This window comes from Diadema antillarum, unplaced genomic scaffold (genome assembly GCF_040938485.1).
Source record: "Diadema antillarum isolate AM-2024a unplaced genomic scaffold, OU_Dant_1.0 seq00001441_RagTag, whole genome shotgun sequence".
NCBI lineage: Eukaryota > Metazoa > Echinodermata > Echinoidea > Diadematoida > Diadematidae > Diadema > Diadema antillarum.
The window spans coordinates 813,779-830,034 of NW_027272190.1; the positions used below are offsets into that span (position 1 = coordinate 813,779).

The following is a 16,256-nucleotide window of genomic DNA, read 5'->3' on the forward strand; positions in this document are numbered from 1 at the left end:
AATGCTTTTTAACTCTTTACGTGCCATGTTGGAAACCCCCTGTGTGCCACATTATTCTGAGACATCAACGTAGTCATGCTCTGAAAAAAACATTACATTTTTCAAATCTACAATGTTAATTCTGTAGATTTCTGTTAAGCTGGACATGTAATGAGGAAAATTGTAGAGGAAATGCCAAGCTTTACTTTGATGAAAATTGTATGACAAATCTATGATTGTTTTCCTTTGAAATGACCAGTAGCTACATTACTGTAAAGACATGACCTTTGCACACAAAACAGTGAAAGAAACTTAGAATTTACTTGCAAATCTATTAGGGAACACCTCTTGATGGTCAATCACCACATAAAATGCAAGCTACATGTGAGACGAACAGAAGCGCGAGGAAAGCTTTCATTGTACTGCAGCATTTGGCGATTTATCGATCGGTTTTTGCAGGTTTGTGGGTTTGTGAGCAGAATATGCTAAGTTGGCACTGAGTCGGACATGTGAACGTGGCACATAAAGGGTTAAAGGGTGTGTACAGTTCTGGTCGAGGTGAGGATTTTAGCTTTTAACGTTTTGCGAGATATTCAGAAACCACTCTATGAGATGTCAAAGAGCATGCAATTCAAAGGGGTACCAAAAGTTTATTTGATGAAAATTGGTTTTGAAATGGCTGAGATATCCAAAAACAAGGTGAAACAAAGAGATCCTAATAAAAGGCGTGGCCTGTAGTCTTTTATTATTATCATCACTCTTTTGGATATCTCAGCGATTTGAAAACCAATTTTCATCAAATTAATGTTGAATCCTTCTTAAAATTGCATGCTCTTTCATATTTCATATGAGGGTTCTCATTATCTCACTTAGGAATGTAAAAAAGCATGAATCCCCACCTCAACCAGTACTGTGCAGCCCCTTTATACTCCCTGGCACAGAAGGGGTTAATCAGGTGTGACTTTGTACTTTTGATCCAGATGAGGGGTGCATCGACAGCTTCACCAATCCCACTGGCTCCCAGGAAGAGCAGGAGAGCTCTGACAAGGTGGTGGACAACTTGTGCCTGCCCTGTAAGGTGTGTGGGGACAAGTCTTCGGGGTTCCACTATGGCGTCATGGCTTGTGAAGGGTGTAAGGTATTTATCTATGTCTTCAAAAATGCTATATTTACTATGTTTTTGATTTGATATATTTATTCTCTGTATGGCATCATTTACAATTCCTTTTTTAGTAAATATAACCAAACATAATGCTAGTGTATATTTGTGACCCGCGACAACGGTTTCAGGCAAAAGTCGCAAGAGCAAATTCCCTCCTAGGCGGGGTACAAACATTTTGAACACTATTTTTGTCGATTTAGGGTTTTTGCAGAAATCGAATCTGGGGATGTTTTCTACATCTGCACTAAATTTCACAGCATAACACTAAGTTTTTCCTACCGAAAATGGAATTTCAAAACGCCCTATGTTGGATCGCACTCGTCAGTTTCGATCTTCTTTCAAATTTTCAAAATTCTCAACCTGAAACCGTTGTCGCCGGTCACATATGATACTATGTAGCTAGTTTCTCCAATTTCAACAGTTTTCATTACACACACATCTGTGACATAATTACAATACATGTGTTATGAATGTCCATACAGAATGGTTGCCATTAATAAGCTATTTATATGCTTGACCCTTTGGCAGCCAATGGTGCAATACATTCATGCAATGAAAGAAGGGGAGGTCCAACATGATGCTTGTGTAAAACTTGTAAATAATATAAGTTGTATATGTCTTTTGCAAGAAAGGTATAAATACTATTTTTTCCTTCATCTTCCAAGAGAAAATTTGCCTTCTCAGTCCTCAGATTACTGCAAATGCCGTTTACAAGGTTGGCATGCTTGTTATTTTGCCAAACTCTTTCATCAGCATACAGTATTCCCTTCAAATATATAAACGTTGATGTAAAGTTTTATAACAAGCCCACTTTAACCCGTTGAGGACGAGTCCGGAGTATACTCGGGCAGGTGTCTATGGGAAATGTGTTTTGTAGCACAATCAGTCCGTCCTCCATTGGTTAAGTGTAGCAATGTGCCTCAGTCCAATAGGAAGGCCATGGTGACACAAGGGATTATAGGGATCAGTTAATCTAGCTATCTAATTGATAGTAGTCCCTAGATATCAATGCTAATTGGTGAAGAATGCTTTATAGCAGGTATTTCAATTAGTGAACAACACACAAAGAGTTTAATGCCCTTGTCAACATCAAATCCAAGTTGACTTTATAGATGAATGGCTGAAAACTACTGTAGAATACAATCGGTGGCGGATTCAGAAGGGGGCGCAACTCGTGCATGCCCCCCTTTGTTTTTCGCTAAAAACAAAAGAAATTGAAAAATGAAATGAAACCCAGAAGTGGCACCAGAAATATTAGTTATGCCCCCCTTTCCAGAATTCCTGGATCTGCCCCTGACAATATATTCGCGGCATGAAAATTTCGCGAATTGGAGCCGATGGCCTTTCTCGCAGCATGAAAATTTCATGAATTGCCACTTGCATCCAATGTACATTGTATGTTGTGTAGGCAAGAACTTTTGCGTGCATTTTAATTTAGCGAATGTTGCCGCTCGCGAAATTCGTGAAATTAAAATGCACACGAACATTCCTCATTTTACAGTACATGAGAACAGTGCTGGAAATTACCTTGGAATAAAACATCAAATAAAAATACTGTGGAATTGTGTGTGCTGTGAAGTTTCATGTGGTTTCACCAGAAGATTATCTGTTCACAAACTAGTGATAGCAGTGATGCTATTGCCTCACAACTCTTCCATTGGTTTGTACATTAAATATTTAGATGACTGAGTTATTTTTGCTCAAGGATCCAGCAACAGCGGCCCATTTTTCTCTTTAAGTAATCAGTATAAATGATGCACAGGTCTGAGTGCATCTGAAAGAATTGTCTGTATGAGGCAACGATAATGGAAAGTTTAACCACAAGGCGTAGCCAAGTGGGTGTAGACTAGATTCCATAGTTACTGCATGCCCACTTTTATTACTGATGTGCAAAATGGCATGTGCATCGTCTGTTTTATATGATGATGGATCTTTTTTTTTCGGAAATCCATTTGATATGGGAGCATCCAGTATATCGAGCTATTCATCCAGGAATGACTGGGTGCATAATCCTGGATGTGTTTTAGCTAGTCAAAAGTCATCTCTCTATTAAATACTGAGTGTCCGAATGCTTTGCTTAGGGAGCAAACTCTTTCTACATGTGTGTGATAACTTGTTCACAGTTTGCTGTCATCAGTAAGGCAATGTGCAACTAGTAAAAATCAATGCACAATTGACCAATGAGTTTGCAGAATTTCTAGAACCTATTTCAGAATTTTGTTCTGCAATTCTTCAAATGATTAGGAATGAAGGGTTCAACTTGTTCTTTTTTTATTTCAAGTCAAGAAATAAAGTCTAGAAATTTCTGTGAAAGTCATTGGAAGACTTGAGATGATAATATCACCACATCTGCCATTTCCTACGAGTGTAATTATTACAAATGTCACTAATTTTGTGGAGACACATGACACAATTCCATTTTAACTGTCTTTATAATGTCCACACCATGAAAAAACATTTAAAATTTGTCCTGTTTGAATCGACTCTGTTTGCTCTGTCTTGCCTGTGCACTATCCAAAGCCAACTTCAGTAGTGGAGTTTTCCTTTGTAATCACCAAAAGCTATCAGTTTAATCACCTGCAGTCGTCTTCTGAAGATATGACATCACTTTTTGGCACTTGTTGGCACTTGTTTATAATGGGTTAAGATTCAAGGTACTTGCATAGGGTGCATGATTTGCTGTGAGTTAGGTTTTTAAAGGCATAATTTACAAAAACCCAGCATTAGTGCTTCAACATACATTAATGTAGTTCTAAAATGTGAGTTATTTATAGAAACAACCATTGAATGTAAAAAATTTGAACCAGTATAATCGATGTTAAGTATTGTTAAATATACAAAATGTGAACAATAGTTATGATAAAAATGTTTCCAGACTAAATTGTCTACAGTTATGGTTTAATGAGAAAAATAGTATATATCTCCTTATGTTTTAGGCTATATTACAAAAAACTTTATATGGTAGGATGTTTTGTGATACAACTGACCTACTAATTATATGCATCAAAAGTGATATCTTGAATGTTTTTTAAATCGCTGTGCCCAAAGGTAAACATGACCTTTAAGGTGTTCATAATGCAGATCTTTATCTGGTCAGGCACTTGGCTTAAACTTGGCAAGTTTGTTTGTTTTTTGTTTTGTTTTTTCAAAAGTATTCATACCTAATATCCCCCACTTGGCCCTAACAATGTGTCAATCCAACAGAAAAAGCCAGGGCGATGCTTACGGGATGAAATTGATTTGGCAATTTGTGTGTATTGACAGTTTGTGTCTGCACTAGTTGGGGAAGAAAACACACGAGCAGGTGCCACCATTGGTCTGTATTAAAGTCACAGGAGCTGTGAAGCCATAAAGTGATTGGCTGAAACATTACAGAACCACTCGTGTGTACATGGCACGTGATGTATTCATGGTGTGCTTTTTGTGATCGCTGACTTAAAGCCAGAAAAAAGATTGTGCAAAAGATTGTACTGTTTTGTTGTTGTGGAGATTTTTGTTAGTCTGTAAAGACTGCAAAGTTCAGTTTTAATCAGTAAATTGTTAGGATCTGAATTGCAAAAGATTTAGTACACCCCAAAACTTGACTCTCTTGAATATATTGCACTGCAAAGTTTTGCAGCATTTGTTAGATATTCAGTCTTGCAGTGCAGTGTTGCACCTATCAGCAAAACTTACATGGCTTGGTAAAGGTGTAATGTATAGGAGCTGCCCATGAATCCTTACACTCAGGAGACATTGTTTTTTTGCCAAGCAGAAATAATGAATTAATAATTAAATGCAATAGATATGAATGAAGAGATAGAAACAAAATAAAGTTGTATATGATACAATCTATCAAGGGTGTGTGAAGCCTGCCTGATTGTAAAGGAACAATAAAAAGGATGTCCCAAATGTATCTTTAATTTTTTCTACTCTCAAGATTAAATACTATTTAGTTTCACTGCCACTTGAGAACTCCTGTGGTGCAAGTTTTGTTGTTGTTTTTTTCCCTCCCTTGTATCGCATACCTTAGGTAAATCTAAATTTCCCTTGTGGTTGTAGGTTTCAACTAGATATTTGTGGAATTCAATCTCAGTATAAAAGACTGAGATGATTTCTACCCCCTAAAAAGAAAGAAAGAAAAGAATACATCTTTCTCCAAGGAATTCCATATCTTGCATATCTTTCACTATGTTCTTACACTCTCACCTTCCTCCAGGGCTTCTTCAGAAGGAGTATTCAAAAGAAGATGGAATACAAATGCCACTTCACCGGAAATTGTCCGATCGAGAGGGTGAACCGCAATCGGTGCCAGCACTGTCGTTTCAGGAAATGCCTGGCGGTCGGAATGTCCAAGGAATGTGAGTGTCGTTCGTGAACACGACATCGATTCCCTGGGTGCTCATGACCGGGTTTTCACACCCATCCTCATTCCTCATCATTATATCTTTTCGTATCGTGTTATTTGTGATGTACATTGTGTCTATGAGGATAAAATCACTTGGGAGGATGTGTTGTCTTCTACGAATTTGAAATGTATTTCCTTGCAGTACAGGGAGACTTTATTTTGAAATACAAACAGAGTAGCAAAACAATTAAGGTTACATCTTTAATTTCTAATCACAATTTCTAGATATTAGAGTAATCAGAATCAATTAAAATTGATTTCTCAGTGAATGTTAACGTGATTGATACGCTTGATCAATGTAACTAACTTTGGTGCATGGTTTGTACACACAATCTTGCAGTGTTTAAATGATTACCATAAAATAGTAATATTCACTAAGCCATAAGAAATCCTTGCAATGATGGCATACTTGCACATATTGTACCATTGGAAAATATATTCCATTTGATATATTCCCTTTTATATTTCCATAGACATGTGTTCATGCTTTTATTTCTTAGTTGACTTTCTCTTTCTTTCTTTTGTATTTTGACTTTGACTTTAATAAGCAAGGTTGACTGTATATAGATGTTTAAAGCATTGATAGACAGTCAATGTACACAATGTATGACCATTACAGGACCCCTCGCAAAAAAACTGAAACTCCATGTATATAGTGTATCGCCATTGGAAGGACCCCATTCAAGGAAACTGAAACTCAACCGGTATACATTTGGAATGATTGAAAGCAGCAGAATAAGTGGAATACAGGATCAGTAAAAGTTTGAGAAGAATTGGACAGTCAATCATTTGAAAATGTATGAATTTATTTATGGTGCTGTTATTGCTGCACAAGGAGACTACTACACTTCATGATGTTATTATGGAAAAGAAAAAAAAAATATGTAAAGAAATTCAATATGTGACCCTGCACCACAAAACAAACAAAAAATCGCCAATCATGGATTTTTAGTTAATGATAGATTCTAAAAGAGTATATATATGTATAACTCAATTCAAATGGACTCTCCTAACCTATTTAAAATTCTGGAAAGAAAGGACATACTCTGGAAAGTGTGAACTGAGAAAACAGGTTCTGAAGTACAGGGTGTATTCAAGCGCTTAATCTTTACCAAGCTATGCCAGCTGTGGGATGAATTGAACAAAAAACAGGATGTTGACCACTGGAGCAACAACAAAGAAGGGATTATCAGATTACGCTGAAATTGAGCATGCCTCATTAGCACATTCTGTACATGATTAATACCAGTTATAAATGCAGCATCATCATTCTTTATAAAATTATTGGAGTTGAAAGTGAAGTGTATGGACAGGGTATTTGAAAAATGGGAAGAGGGTTCTATGAGAAACAACTGAAGAGTTTGTTCGCAAAGACCGATAAGTCCATATTTGCCAAATGGAGATATTTGCGATTAAAGGTCAGGAAAAATAAAAGAGAAGAAAATATTTGCTTCCTTTGACCATAACTTCAAAAATGTACCTTTATGTGTAGGGACCAATATGTCATTTAAAAGGTATTATTTTGTACTTTATGTAGACCGTACTTCAAAATCTTCAAAAATGGACTTATCGGTTTTTGCGAACAAACTCTTCAACTAATCACACTATTCCACCAAAAAGTATTCAAGAAAAACTGCTGAGAACACAAGTTCCTGTTTGTTTTATGATCCCAAACTTTAATATAGTATAGAAAAAGACCTGCTCTTTCAGGAAATATGAAAAGCTCTAGATTGGTTATGTTGACCCATTTCACCTATTTTTAGTCCCTCACACAAAGTCACTGTGTGTGACTTTTTGTTCGTTTTGTGATGCACGGTCACGTATATTCTCATTTTTCTACCATAGTGAAAGTGCCCTTGACTGATAGCTCTTTCAGAAAGCATGGAGAATTACCCTTCATATGTCAGTAACAGGTTGATGGAATGTGTACTTTCTATGCAAAATTCTCTGATATCTTTTTTTTATATTGTTGTCCATTAGAACATCATGAAGTACATTAGCCTTCATGTTCAGCAACAATGGCACCGAAAACTTAAAAATATCTATCTTCTAAATCTATTGTCAGAGTTTCCTCAAACTTTCACTGATGTGTTCTGCTAATATTGCTGGTTTCGCTCAATCCACATTTGTACATGGGCTTTGGTTTCCTTAGGTGTATCATCTACAAGTATAATTTATTGCTACACTGCAGGGCCGGCGCAGTGTTTTCAAAAGTGTGGGAGCCCACTTCCAGGTTTCATGAGGTAACAAGCAAAAAAAAAAAAAAAAAGGTCCTCAGCTCATCTCTCCCCATCCACTAAAGTCCTCAGCTCATTCTCTCCCCTCCAGTGGCGTATCTAGGGGAAACGGCGCCCGGGGCAAGCGCGAAAATTGCGCCCCTAATTTCTGAAAAAGTGTTCAACCCCAACCCCATCCCGGTAGGGACTTTAAACCAAGTCTACATGATATGCTTTTTTTCAAGCACTTAAAAGGGATCTTTTGAGGGTAATTTAAATGTAGCGAATTTTGATAAATTTTGGCGAGCGAGCGCAGCGACCGAGCCGAAAATTTTTGTATTTCAGCTTACAAAACATGGAATTCTTGCCATTTTTTGCTTATCAAATCTTACAATTCTAATCAAGATATAGTGACGGCCTTATAGATAACGATTTATACCAACAAACTGAGGACTTAAAAAAAAAAATACTCTAAATTAGTGCGCGTGAGTGAGCCGAAATTTGTATATTTCTGCGTCATCATCACGTTTTGTTCTTATCTCTCTTTTTTATATATATTTTTGGCGAGCGAGCGCAGCGAGCGAGCCGAAAATTTTTGTATTTCAGCTTACAAAACATGGAATTTTTGTCATTTTTTGCTTATTAAATCTTACAATTCTAATCAAGATATAGTGACGGCCTTATAGATAACGATTTATACCAACAAACTGAAGCCGAAATTTGTATATTTCCGCGTCATCATTACGTTTTGTTCTTATCTTTTTGATTTTTTTTTTTGCGCCCCCCCCCCCCGTATGTTCGAAACCGTTGGCGTCCTCTCTTGATCCAATCGGCGATCGCCTTCAGAACGAAAGAAATTGTAGCCGCTGCTCAGTGAAACATTTTGCTTGCTAAATATCAAATGACATGTGTGAACACAATAGACATTGTCATTTTGTCCGCATCGTCACGTTTCGTTCTTATCTTCTTCTTCCTTTTTTTGATAAATTTTGGCGAGTGAGCGCAGCGAGCGAGCCGAAAATTTTTATATTTCAGCTTACTAAACATGGAACTCTTGTCATTTTTTGCTTATTAAATCTTACAATTCTAATCAAGATATAGTGACGGCCTTATAGATAACGATTTATACCACCAAACTGAGGACTTGAAAAAATACTCTAAATTAGTACGAGCGAGTGAGCCGAAATTTGTATATTTCCGCGTCATCATTGCGTTTTGTTCTTATCTTGTTTGATTTGGGGTTTTTTGCGCCCCCCCCCCCCCCCCCCCCCGTATGTTCGAAACCGTTGGCGCCTTTTGATCCAATTGGCGATCGCTTCAGAACGAAAGAAATTGCAGCCGCTGCTCAGTGAAACATTTTGCCTGCTAAATATGAAATGACATGTGTGAACACAATAGACATTGTCATTTTGTCCGCGTCATCATCAAGTTTTGTTCTTACCTTCTTTTTTATATATATTTGGCGGGCGAGCGCAGCGAGCGCGCCGAAAATTTTTGTATTTCAGCTTACGGAACATGGAATTCTTGTGTGAACACAATAAACATTGTCATTTTGTCCGCGTCATCATCATGTTTTGTTTTTATCTTGTTTTATTTGGTTTTCTGCCCCCCTACCATTCTCCCTCCCCCCCCCCCCCCCTTTCCGGGCGAGTTTTTTTTTTTTCTTCTTCTTCTTCTTCTTCTTCTTCTTTTTTCTTTTCTTCTTCGTTTTTTTTTTCTTCTTTTCTTCGCTTTTTTTTTCTCGTTTTTTTGCGCCCCCAAGGAGTGGCGCCCGGGGCACGTGCCCCCCTTGCCCCCCCCCCCCTAGATACGCCACTGCTCCCCTCCCATTTAGTGCCACTTACTTACTTCTTGGTTGAAAAAAGTGTGGGGGCCCAAAGTGATGACACCTTTAATATGTATTCCTTTGTTTGGTACACAAAAAGTGGGAGGGCCCGAGCCCCCACGGCCCCCACAGCTGCGCCGCCCCTGCACTGTACACGTCTATTTACCTGTAGGCCAACTCTAAGCCCTGTGCTGTCTCAAACTCGCATTGTTCACATTACATTTAGCACAAATGATAATTGTTGATAGCTATGACCAGAATGTGATGAAGTTAATCCTTTTTTGTGGTTCCAGAAGTGGATTTATATTTTCTATAATGCTTTCCCATTAAAGAGGACTTGTTTTAACAGGGACCTATGTTGTAGCTTATAACCCTCTATGTGACCAGATACTATAAAATTTGCCATGCTTTTTTTGTCAACATTTTGGTAATAAATATCCTCTAAATGTAACAAAATGATTAGTTATCCAGCCCATTCAGTCATAAAAAAAAATTGCCTCAATCCGTCAGGAAAGCCATGGTGACTCAATAGGGATTAAGGGGATTAGCTAATCTCTATTCATTGGTGAGTAGAGTTTTGAGATGTTTGTGCCAATCAGCAAAAAAAAAAAAAAAAAGCACTCCGATGGATGTGCCTCTTTGCCAGTAAAGCACAGCGAGAGGTTAATAATCGGGAGTCATTTAAGTGTTCTGTGCGTCATCATTTCTTTAATGACAGTACTCCTCAGAACAGTAAAATTAAAAACACGACCGCGAACTCAGTGGGAAAGCTGGTGAGATAAGCTCTGAGACGAATTGAACTTGGTGAGACTTTTTCGCAGAGCTCCCTACATTGTTGTGCAAATTGAAGCTCACCTCTTCATAACCTCACATGGTTGGATAAATTAACCCGCTGAGGACGGGCTGATACTGCGACAGCAGTCTACTCTATAGACACCTGCCCGAGTATACTAGGGTCTTGTCTTCAATAGGTTAAAGGGTGTGTACAGTTCTGGTCGAGGTGAGGATTTTGCTTTTAACGTTTTGTGAGATATTCAGAAATCACTCTATGAAATGTCAAAGAGCATGCAATTCTAGGGGGTATCAAAAGTTTATTTGATGAAAATCGGTTTTGAAATCGCTGAGATATCCAAAAACAAAGTGAAACAAATAGATCCTAATAAAAGGTGTCGCCCATCGCCTTTGATTATTATCACTTTTCTGGATGTCTCAGCCATTTGAAAACCAATTTTCATCAAATAAACGTTGAATCCTTCTTAAAATTACATGCTCTTTCATATTTGATAAGAGGTTTCTCACTATCTCACTTAGGAATATTCAAAACATGAATCTCCACCTCAACCAGTACTGTACAGTCTCTTTAATCTGCCTATATCTGCAAATGAAGCACAGTATAAGGGTTCGGTGTTATGAATTATGAAATACTAATCTCTCACTTCTTATATTCATGGCAATGGTGAGAGCACAGCTTGCTTAGTCTTTGTGCAAGATCGTTACAGTTGTCAACATGATGACCAAATGCAAGGAGCTGCCATGCTTCAGTGTATAAGACCATCAAGCACAAGGTCAATGGTTCAAGTCCCCTTGGGATCCATGCATTCTGTGGTTACTGACTTCTGAGCATTACTTAACTCTTTATGTGCCATGACGTAAATCCCTGTGTGCTACATTATTCTGGGACAGCAATGCCGCTTGGAAAAACATTCTGTTTTTGTTTTGTTTTGTTTTTGTTTGTTTGTTTGTTTCTTTTCAAATCAATAAAACATTTAGAGATTGTTGTTACTCTGGACATGCAGTGATCAAATCTGTAGACAAAATACCCTAGCTTTGCTTTGATGTAAATTGTATGAAAGATCTATGATTTTTTTTTTCGTTCTTGGTCAGAAGTAACATTATTGTAGAGCCATGATTTTTCCACATAAACAGTGACGGAAACTGAGAATTTTCTCACAAGTCCATTAGTGAACACTGCTTGATAATCAATCATCACATAAAATGCAGTCTGCATATGACAGGAATGAAATTGCGAGAAATGCTTTCATTGCACATTGGCATTAATTGCTAATTTATCGATCAGTTTAGGCGGGTTTGTGGGTTTGAGCAGATTATATGAGAACTTGACATGTATGAAAACATCAATCTGGTACAAATCAAGGCAAATCAAGGGAATTCAATTTGTATCAGTTCAAATCTAATCAAGGCAGATTATCACAAAGATTTTCCTTCCCTGCCTATAATGACTCTTTACTGATTTGAAAGAGTACTACAAGTTGAAGCCTGGTAATTCTCTCTGCTTAACATTTGTGAGTCTCAACAGTGTTCTGCATTTTATTGGACTGCGAGTTAAGAAAGCATTTGCTGGTAGTCATATCATGCTCTTGACTAGTACTCAAGTTTATTTCAACTCAGGTGATGGTGGTCACCTACGGTGTATGCCTCAGAGATACAAACTGCTCATTTTTAGTAGCATTTTTTACTCTTTTTACCCAGAAAAAAATATTGCTGGGTTAATGGAAAATATTGTTTTTCGCAATGTTTTATTATTCATGGCTGTTGCAAGCAAAGCAAAGATTGTATTTTCGGAATTGCCTTGAAAAAAAAAATACAACTACTGCCTTTTCAGCCCTCAGAATACAGCAGTGCAGTTTAGAAGGATGGTGTCCCTGTTGTGCCTATTGCAGAGACTCCAACCCCAAGCACCTTCTGATCGGGAGATTCTCCCGCCTGAAACCCATAGCAAACGGGAGACTCCAATTTGATGTGCGCAAAGCGCACACTACGAGCGCAAAATGCGAAGTTTCTTGCGGCTGGGGTCCAGGGCCCACTTAAGGGCCCTGGAAGCTCGGTTCTAGATGCTCTCTCATGCTATCTAAGGCTTATTTTTCAACATACAATGATATTAAAGTAAGAAATCATTTCAAACGGGAGACACGGAGCCAGGGCGGGAGAAATTAAATCTCAAGCGAGAGAACGGGAGATTTTGCAAAAATGGGATTTCGGCGGGAGATCTCCCGTCCAAAACGGGAGAGTTGGTGTCTCTGCTATTGATGATTAGTAGGCAACAGACTGATTTTATCATTTCTTCTGCCTTATCCCTATGAGATGAGTAGATGTAGATGGGAGCCCTTATTTGAAAAGGATAATAGCCTTTTCTCCACTCCTAGAAAGTGGTGGAAAATATTTAAAAAAACAATGTTGTTTGGGGGAAAACATTGATGACGCCATATGTCTAAAAACCAGAACCCTATTTGATGCTTTTGGAGGAAATTGTAAGTGCATTGCAAGTCTTATGGATTGAGAGCAACAACCCCCCCTTCCTGGTCAGTGGTCCATTCTAGTAGTCAAGTGTTTGCCATCAGAATGATTATGGCCGTATGTTCTTAGTAATTTGGCAGGAGGCTTGCCTGAAGTTATTTATGTGACCTTGCATCACAAAACGAACAAAAAGTCGCATCCCTTGATTTCAAGTGAGGACTCAAGAAAGGTGAATCGGGTCAACCAAGTCAATTTTGAGTTTTCCATATTTTCTGAAAGAGCGATTCTTCTTCTACATTATTCTTGAGTTTGGGTTCATAAAATGGATGGGAAAGTGCATTTTCAGTAGTTTTTCTACAACCCATTTTTGTAGAGTAGTGAGATCAGGTATGTCTTAGAGTCCTCTTTTCATTTCTTGATAACCCTTTGCAAAATCTTCACTTTCAAGTTTGATAACTTTTGAAAGGATATTACTACTGCTCTGATATGTGGCATTAATCATGGACAGAATATTCTAATTGACTGTGCTAAATTTCAATTTAATCTGATAATCCCTTCATTGTTGTTGCTCCACTGGTTTACGTCCTGTTTTTTGTTACATTCATCGCACAGCTAGCATAGTTTGGTAAAGATTAAACGCTTGAATAGACAGATAGACCCTGTACTTCAGAGTCTCTTTTCTCGGTGCGCACTTTTCCAGAGTGAGCGCTTTCTTTCCAATATTTAGATAGGTTAGGAGTGTCCATTTGGATTAAGTTATACATCATTTTGAAGCTTAGAGTCTGCCCTTTTCGAATCTGTCCTTTACTAAAAATCCATGTGTGGCGACTTTTTGTTTGTTTTGTGGTGCAGGGTCACATATATGTGACCTTGCATCACAAAACGAACAAAAAGTCGCACCCCTTGATTTTACTCGAGGACTCAAAAAAGGTGAAATGGGTCAACTGAGTCAATCTTGAGTTTTTCCTGTTTTCTGAAAGAGCTATCCATTTTCAACATTATTCTTTAGTTTGGGATCATAACATGAATGGAAAAGTGTGTTTTCAACAGTTTTTCTACAACTCTTTTTGGGGGAGAGTATAGAATGATTAGGTATGTCATAAAGACCCCTTTTCGTTTCTTGACATCCTTTACACACTCTACACTTTCAAGTCTAATAACTTCTGAAAGGATGACACTACTGATTTGAAAGTTGGCATTAATCATGGACAGAATGTGTTGATAGACTATGATCAATTTCAGCTTAATCTGATAATCCCATTGTTGTTGTTGCTCCGGTGGTTTACATCCTGTGTTTTGTCCCTTTCATTGCACAGCTAGCACAGTGTGGTAAAGATTAAACACTTGAATATACCTTGTACTTCAGAGCCTCTTTTCTCGGTTCACACTTTTCCAGAGTGTGTGCTTTCTTTGCAGTATTTAAATAGGCTAGGGGAGTCCATTTGAATCGAGTTAAATACATCATTATAAAGCTTAGAGTCTGCTCTTTTAGAATCTGCCCTCAACTGGAAATCCATGTCTGATGACTTTTTGTTGGTTTTGTGATGCAGGGTCACATATGATGACCATGCCTTGGTGATAGTGTGGACCTATATTAGTGTATGATGAAGAAGGATATCAGACAGCTTTCTAAGATTTTAGGATTTTAGGATTTTAGGATTTTAGGATTTAGGGTTAGAGATATCCAGGCATTCAAGACATTGTGACCCAGTGTGTGGCTGAGATATTAGGAGAACACAGAAAGCAATATGTGGGATCAAGCAGTGAGACTGGCATTCAGCCCAGATCTCTCAAAAGTAATTTTCATCCCCTAATCAATGCCAGGGCCTAGAAAGCAGTGCAGGCCTCTGTGATATGGTGCCATGGGATCTTAGCGCAGAAATGTTCACAATACGGAAGTGTCAAATAATGACTCTCCCGACCAAGTGTGCTGCATTTAGTCAGATTGTAGTCATGGTCCTAAATGTGATGTCAGGCATATGTGAGTTATATTCACCCTTTATTGAAAATGGATAAGAAATGAGTCAGGCATCCAAATATCTACAGGGATATTCAACCTTAGATAATAATTATGTACTCCCCCACCCCCCCCCCCCCACCCCATCCCCATCTCTGACACAAACACTAACCAGTGGGGAAGTTTCATCTAGAAATTCTTCAAACTGACGAAGAGATTAGCAAACCCTCTGTGAAGCATGCAGTGTCAGAGGTGTTTTCACGAGTACCCGCCTATGCCAATATATTTAGCGAGTCTAATTTTTCGTGAGTAGTGAAATTTGTGATCGGGAAGTACAGTAATGAACGCAGTATTGTACGAGTGCACATCACATTAAAGTTGTGTCAGGGTCAAAGGTTATAGTACACTGCATTTTCACATGTTTTCAAACACACACATCTCATCAAATTTGCAAAAATAAAAACCTCATGAAATGTATGATGCATACATTGTACCATATTACCGGTAGTTAAAAGGGGATACTTTTTGGTAATTTTCCCATCAGAATTTTGGAGATGCAAAACTTGAGAAAGGAGAGTTGATGCAGGCCTGCATAAGGACCTAACCTCATTTGTTTCAACCAATTCTTGTTGAGTATGTTTTTGCTTGGTTTTATTTCTGCATTTTTTTTTCTCCAAGTACAGTGACAAATCAGTGCGTAATTGATACAAAGTACATAATGTATGCAAAAAGAGTAAAATCTCAGAATCAATACAGAATTGTCAATCTTGTGATTTTGGCATCTTTGAAAGTCAAGTTCTCTCTGAGAGTACAAACCAGTTTCTTCTATTGACCGATTCGGGTTCGTTGAGGGCAGCAGACTATTTGTGGCACGGGGCGCCGCCATGCGGTGTCCCAGCCGACCCCCCTTCCTCTCCCCCACCCCACGGACAACATGTTTATCACGCACTTGTAACAAAGGTTCACGCACTAAGCAAGCATTCGCACACTCAGTACGACACGCCCATTGGCTAAATCAACCATGCATCAGTTTTTCATTCCGTGCGCGAAAGAGGGTGGGGGAGAGGGGGGGGGGGGGGGGGGGGTCGGCTAAGACACCGCGTAATGGCGCTGCCCATGCCAAAAATACACATAGCGCGTCACAGAATCAGTCAATAGAAGACTGTCCTCCTCATAGGTTCCATTTTGTACATCATTCTGATTCAAGGTGCCAGCTCAAGGAATAGATCATTGAATGTTGGTAAGGTACAATTGGCCTTGTACATGTACCAGTCTTATTTCATATCATTCTCTTTTCTAGGTTTATGGGGCTAATAACCATTAAAATGAAATTCTGTGTTAAGCTAAGTAAAATAAACTTCATGATACACAAATATGGCTGTTATAATGACTCCAGGAGCATAATAAAAACTATTTTGCGTGTAAAAGAAGTTAAAGGACAAGTTCACCTTCATAAACATAGAGATTGAGAGAAT

At 38.3% G+C, this 16,256-nt stretch overlaps 1 protein-coding gene across 1 annotated transcript in view; it reads left to right on the forward strand.

Annotated features, from left to right (window-relative positions):
• Window positions 1–350: 350 nt before the first annotated feature.
• LOC139709523 (retinoic acid receptor alpha-like) overlaps window positions 351–16,256 on the forward strand; it is a 36,370-nt gene continuing 20,464 nt past the window's right edge. Inside the window, exons 1-3 of the mRNA XM_071621483.1 lie at window positions 351–363; window positions 960–1,117; window positions 5,340–5,481. Of these exons, the coding sequence (XP_071477584.1) occupies window positions 351–363; window positions 960–1,117; window positions 5,340–5,481 (313 nt within the window). The remainder of the gene's footprint in view (window positions 364–959; window positions 1,118–5,339; window positions 5,482–16,256) is intronic.